Here is a 6110-nt window from a genome sequence, read left to right as displayed (position 1 = left end):
AAATGGATTTAATTTTGTGCATCGCTAAGCCTGTTGTGTCGCAGGATAGCACTCAATTATTCCACGCTGCCACCGATACAGAAACGCGTATGGATATAAATCCCCAAGACGCGTCTCTTAAGACACTGCATTCACAAATTATCAAGGTGTACACAAATGCCATTTAATTTAGATTTAATATTAAATATTCTGTATATTATTGCCAATTAATGTGGGATTGTGACACATGAATTTGCCTAATGCATCATCTGGAGCTCCTGAATGAAAATGTGTGTAAAATAATAATGCTATCAGACATTAAGAGGATTTTTTATTTTTGCTAAGCAACAGTATTTCATCATCAGGTTATGGGTTTGGGATAGAGGAGAAAGACAAGTAGTCGTAGTATTATCATGATGATACATGTCTACCAAGATGGTGCGTTGCCAGAAAGTCCTCATTGGGTCTGGCCCTTAAACTATAATGAACACTTAGCACTTGTTCATGCACCCTTATCGGATAACAAGCATTGAAGTTTGCCAACTTAAATGGTTGTGTAATGATAAAATTGAATATGTTTACATTAATGTTGTCAGGCAAGAGGCAAATTTATGGAGATAGTCGTCAGTTATTACTAGGACAAAATGAGCTGTCCTTAAACACTGGAATAACATTTGAATGCATAAAGTCAGTGGTATTCCTCTTAAAATGATCTTCCGAGTCTTGCCTCGGTTGTCCACAGGGGGCTCAGGCTCAATCTATAGTGGAGAGAAAAATAACATTAGCCAAAGATAAAATAACGTAGCCGTCGATCATGACAATGACAAAAGCCCTTAACAGTGGCTGAATTTGCCATATGTCATGCAGGCCTCACTAACGTATACGCTTAAATGTTCCTTTCCATACCCAACACTGAGGCCTTAAGGCCAAGTTAAGAAACATTATTGTATCCCTACGAATGTGTGGTGTGTTGAAAGTTACTGGAGACTGAATACAAACTTAAAGAGGAACTTTTTGTTATTGTGACTGGAGCTGCTGCTTTTATGACATTTCTACGGATCCAGTGGAATCATTTCAACTCGGTGAGGAAAAGTTTGATGTTGATTTCTAACACAATGCAACATTTTCGAAGAGGTCCTTAAGGGTTGAAGGCTGTCCGATCTCTTCACCTCTCCTGCTTGACATTTGTTATGAACCCCTCAATTCACAAGAGATGCTAACTGTCCCTTTTTCACCTCACATTTTCCCTCCAGGCGAGTCATGTCATTTGCCTTCCAACCTCACTCTTTTCTTTTTCACCTCATCCTCCATCCCTCAATCGATCCCTTATTCTTCCCCTCTCCTCTCCTCCACCCATCTTTCCCTCCAGCCTCCTCCTCCCTGTGTCTTTCTCTTCCTCCTCCCTGTGTCTTCCTTGGCGTTTTCCCTCCTCTCCATCCTCCCATGTCCCTCTGTTAGTTTCCCCCCTCCACCCCCCGTTCCCTCTGGTACCTTTTCCCTCCACCTGGAAGTCCTCGGGCAGCAGCTTGTCTTGCCGGTTGCCCAGGCTGAAGGCCAGGAAAGAGAGGATGAGCGAGTCCATGATGCTGATGATGGCCAGGATGTAGGCCCAGCGCACCGTGCAGTTGCCCAGCGTGTACTTGTCTGTCCGCTGGCCGCACATGCGCTTCACCTCCTCCGAGTCCCAGCCGTCAGGATAGATCATGCAGCCGATCACCATGCAGGTGGCTGGGAGAGAGGGAAGGTGGTTAGTTACACAGTCTGTCAATCACTGTGTGGAGACAGGGGTGAATTATTATGACCAATGTGCTAATCATAGTTTCCCACACTTACTTGGGCATCCCACACTTACTTGGGCATCAAATTCAAGGATTTTTCAATGACTTCAAGGACTCAAAATTGGCATGTTTGGGGTAAGACATGACATTGGTCAAAATTAGACATCATAGAAGCCTCTTTTTTTTTTATCACGATTTTGTCAAGTCAAGAAATTCTGATTAAATCATTATTTTAGTACCACAAATCTCCATCACAGAGTTTTCCTCAGGATGTGAAGTGACAGAGAGAGCAGAGGCATATTGATGAATTTGGGTGCTATATTTTAATAAATAAAATCAAGTACTTTCAAGGCCATCCGTTCATTTTCAAAAACTTTTCAGGCCTTATTATATTTTTCTCAAATCCACAACCTTTCAAGGCCCATGGCACCCTGTTGAACCCTGATTTTCCCCCCTAAGTGGTAAAACTTAAGGGGGAAATTAATTAGCTGAGGAAAAAAATGCTTTGCCATAATGTGCGACAATGTCAGACACATTCTGTATCTGCTTGTTCCAACACTTCATTGAAGCTGTACTATGTTTATATTGTTTTGTTACTTTTTGCCTGGACAAAAGAGCGTCTTGTTGCTGTGTTCAGGCATGCTCACAACCCCCTCACCTCCAAGTTTGACACTACCAGACAGTGTGAGCCACTGGAGAAATGAAATATACACATACACGAGTTGCCTAGCAACTCCAGACCAGCTTAACTCCAAGATAAACTTGTGCATTCATTGTTGACTTGGCAGAGACTCTGCCTCGTGTCGTCTCACCTCAGCATACAGTGCCATGTGAACTATCAGGTGACAAGATGAAACATTAGAACTGTGACAGGAACACACACCGCTCACTTTCACTTTACGGGCCTCACACACTCCCTCACACACTCCCTCACTTTCAGTTAGTCAGTTACTAATTTATAGATGATCATTAAAATGCAACTTTGTCATTGAAGTAAAATGTTGACACCAGTCCACGATTATTAGAATTAAAATTCCCTCTACATACATGATCAAAGACGTTTAATGAAGACATTGTTAAAATTTGATTTGGTTTGAGCGTTTACATTTAAAGTTATTGCATTTTCAAAAATCCATCCATCCTAGAACACTAAGAAGGAAAAAAACACTCCACCGTCTCACCTGCAGGATCATTGCAACTTTTTAACTTGAGAGTTTATTAGGGTTATTAAGGTTTATTTGGCTGTTTTTATATTATTTACTGTTATGTAATTTATTTTCATCTTATATACTTAATTTATGTATTAGTCCAAAGCCTGTATGAGAGAAATAATGAGATTAACATGGAGGTGTGTTGTTACACCTTCACTTTCTCCTCTCGCTCTTCCTACCACTCACACCTGCTGTTCAGTATGTGTGTGTGTGTGTGTGTGTGTGTGTGTGTAATAGTATATGCAGGCACGGAAATAGTGGGAGCACACACACACACACACACACACACACACACACACACACACACACACACACACACACAGAGACACTGAACAGCAGGTGTGAGTGGCAGAAGAGGAGAAAGTGAAGATGTAACAACACACCTCCAGGTTAATCTCATTATTTCTCTCATACAGGCTTTGGCCTTTCACTTGCAGCTACATCTGTTCCTGTGGGATGCCTCATGTTACCAAAACATTGGATGGTCCCCAGAATATCTCATGTTTCAAGTGAAACTTGTGTGGCTGTTCTCCCATTCCCTATACTTTCTCAATGCACATGCAGTTTCAAGCATATCTGTGTCTGTTAGTGTGTGTAGCCTATGTGTGTGCCTGTATTTACCAGAGCCCATACCTGAAGAAAGACACTACATATGTTAGGTATTTGTGTGTGTGTGTGTGTGTGTGTGTGTGTCTGTTCAGGGTGCGCAGACACACACACGCACACGAGCACAAGCCAAGCCCAGTAAAAACTAAAATGATGGAATCTCCCTACAAAAACTTTCTGTCAGTAAACCAGCCTGACCACCCAAAGTACAGGCATGGATGAAATGTATTAAATAAAAAGTAATAATAAAAAAAAAAAAAAAACTTTCTGTCAAACTCATCTCACACTCCCACCACACTCATGCTCACAGGAGGCGAGCTGCATCCACGCGCAGATCTTGTAGACGCTGCCGGCGTTGCAGAAGAAGAAGAGGCTGAAGCAGACGATGCTGCCCACCACCAGCAGCATGGAGATCCCCACGAAGAACATGGCCGTCTTGAAGGCGCCGGACGGGATGGAGCCGAAGTCCAGCGCGCTCCCTTTGCAGGTGAGCTCCGAGGTGAGCGCGTTCCCGATGCAGTAGTGGAAGAGGCCGAAGTAGCCGGCCTGCGGGGTGTTGACGCTGTCCCCGATCCAGTAGGGCTGGATGAACACCACCACGGTGATCACGGCGAAGGTGATGGTGAACACGGTCCACAGCACGCCCACGGCGCGGGCGTTGCGCACGTAGTTGGTGTGGTAGATCTTGGCTGCTTCCTGAGCGGGGAGCATGGCGCGGCGCGGTGACTTTCTCAAGTGTCGCCTCTTGGTTAGACGAAGTTGGAAAAAATTAAATGTCTCTCTCTCGGACGTGCGCTCCCTTTTCTCCTGTATAGGTGAGATATACCTGGCTGCTTCTCAGAGTGCGGGTATCACAGGGGAAATACCTTTAGAGAGCGAGGAAGCGACGCGCTGCAGCTGCTCTCCTGTGTGGAGAAGTCCGCTATCAAAGTAGACATCTTGTGCTGTTTCTCATTTCTGAAACCCTCTTGTCTTTACTCACTGCTGGATCAAACAGCCTGCGGTTGAAGGTGCCGAAGTTTTCCTGAGGTCTCGTTGCTGTCTGTTGACCGGAGCCGCTGATGCAATTCAATACCATGGACAGCTCCCAGTGCTGAAAACACAGTGAGGGAGCAACATGAGGACCAGTACCTCCTCTCTCTCTCTCTCTCTCTCTCTCTCTCTCCCTCTCTCTCTATGTCTCTCTGACCCCCCTCTCCCTCCCTCCCTCTCTCTCTCTCTCTCTCTCTCTCTCTCTCTCTATGTCTCTCTGACCTCTCTCTCTCTCTCTCTCTCTCTCTCTCTCTATGTCTCTCTGACCCCCCCTCTCTCTCCCTCTGTATCTCTCTTTCTCTCTCTCTCAATGAGCTTTATTGGCATGACATACATGTGTATACATTGCCAAAGCACAACAAAACAACAAATACAACAAAATGTAAGACAAGATGAAACATAAATTATACAACAGATCAGTGTTTTTACACTGAATGTTGGTGAATAACTATGACAACTCTGTCTCTCTCTCTCTCTCTCTCTCTCTCTCTCTCTCCCTCTCTCTGTCTCTCTGACCCCCCTCTCTCTCCCTCCCTCCCTCTCTCTCTCAATTCAATGAGCTTTATTGGCATGACATACATGTGTATACATTGCCAAAGCACAACAAAACAACAAATACAACAAAATGTAAGACAAGATGAAGCATAAATTATACAACAGATAAGTGTTTTTACACTGAATGTTGGTGAATAACTATGACAACTCTCTCTCTCTCTCTCTCTCTCTCTCTCTCTCTCGCTCTGTCTCTCTATCTATCTGTCTGTCTGTCTGTACTATACACATATTACAGCAAAACCATGAGTCCTTATAGGAATATTGTAGGAATATTATGCTGATACAATAGGAGGTAAAAATAAAAAATGAGTCAGTCACTATATAGCCTACTATAACTAGGCCTACTGGGTACCACAGGCGCATTTTAAGTCCCTATAGGAGACACACAGTATAATGTTTTTTCTCCAGGGTGTTAAAATGAGTGGGTGGTTATTTCTCCACACTAAATCAGCTGGCTGAGTGTTTCCTCTCTGGGAGGCTGACGGTCGTCAGATGATGAATGATTAATGGTTAAAAGATCCGCAGAATAGAGTGACACGATGGGAGGCTTTCCAGATGGCGACCAGGTCAGTTCTTCTTTCACACGTAAGGGCAAAGGTCACTTAATAATTTAGCTTTATTTTTATTTCCGATTTTTTGTTATAAATGTGTTTTTCGAGCCAAACCGAGCCATTCAGATAAAAACATGGGCTACATGCTTATAATGAGCTGTGTTATTTTTTCAGGGCAAAAGATAAACTCAGTCAAATATTCCATATTCCAACCCTAAAATAAAGTAAAAGGTTTAGACTGTGGTCCTCAGGATCCAGCTTTCCAGTTCTTCAATATCTGAATCTTTTTTGTTTTTGTAACTGGGAGTTCAGTCATAGCAAACGGAACAATGTAGAATAAACAAGCAAGCAAGCATGAGTATATACGTAATTTAAAAAATCTGTATTTTGTTAAATAA

At 43.2% G+C, this 6110-nt stretch overlaps 1 protein-coding gene across 1 annotated transcript; it reads right to left on the bottom strand.

Annotated features, from left to right (window-relative positions):
* Positions 1–1048: 1048 nt before the first annotated feature.
* On the bottom strand, positions 1049–4285 carry lhfpl5a (LHFPL tetraspan subfamily member 5a). Its single transcript, XM_071894412.2, has 3 exons — positions 3883–4285; positions 1471–1707; positions 1049–1086 (listed from the first exon to the last, which is right to left on the bottom strand). Exons 1-3 carry the CDS (start codon positions 4283–4285, stop codon positions 1049–1051), a joined length of 678 nt encoding a protein of 225 aa, XP_071750513.1.
* Between the last annotated feature and the right edge of the window lie 1825 nt (positions 4286–6110).

This window comes from Centroberyx gerrardi, chromosome 5, assembly GCF_048128805.1.
Source record: "Centroberyx gerrardi isolate f3 chromosome 5, fCenGer3.hap1.cur.20231027, whole genome shotgun sequence".
Lineage (NCBI taxonomy): Eukaryota > Metazoa > Chordata > Actinopteri > Beryciformes > Berycidae > Centroberyx > Centroberyx gerrardi.
This window is presented reverse-complemented; position numbering and strand designations above follow the sequence as displayed.

Excerpts from the sequence above, each read along its gene's own strand:
- lhfpl5a (XM_071894412.2), bottom strand. The coding sequence starts at position 4,285 with ATGCTCCCCGCTCAGGAAGCAGCCAAGATCTACCACACCAACTACGTG. Across the intron at positions 1,708-3,882 it reads GTGGATGCAGCTCGCCTCCT|CCACCTGCATGGTGATCGGC; the intron begins GTGAGCATGAGT and ends CCTCTCTCCCAG. Across the intron at positions 1,087-1,470 it reads CTTCCAGGTGGAGGGAAAAG|AAATCAACATCAAACTTTTC; the intron begins GTACCAGAGGGA and ends GCATTGTGTTAG.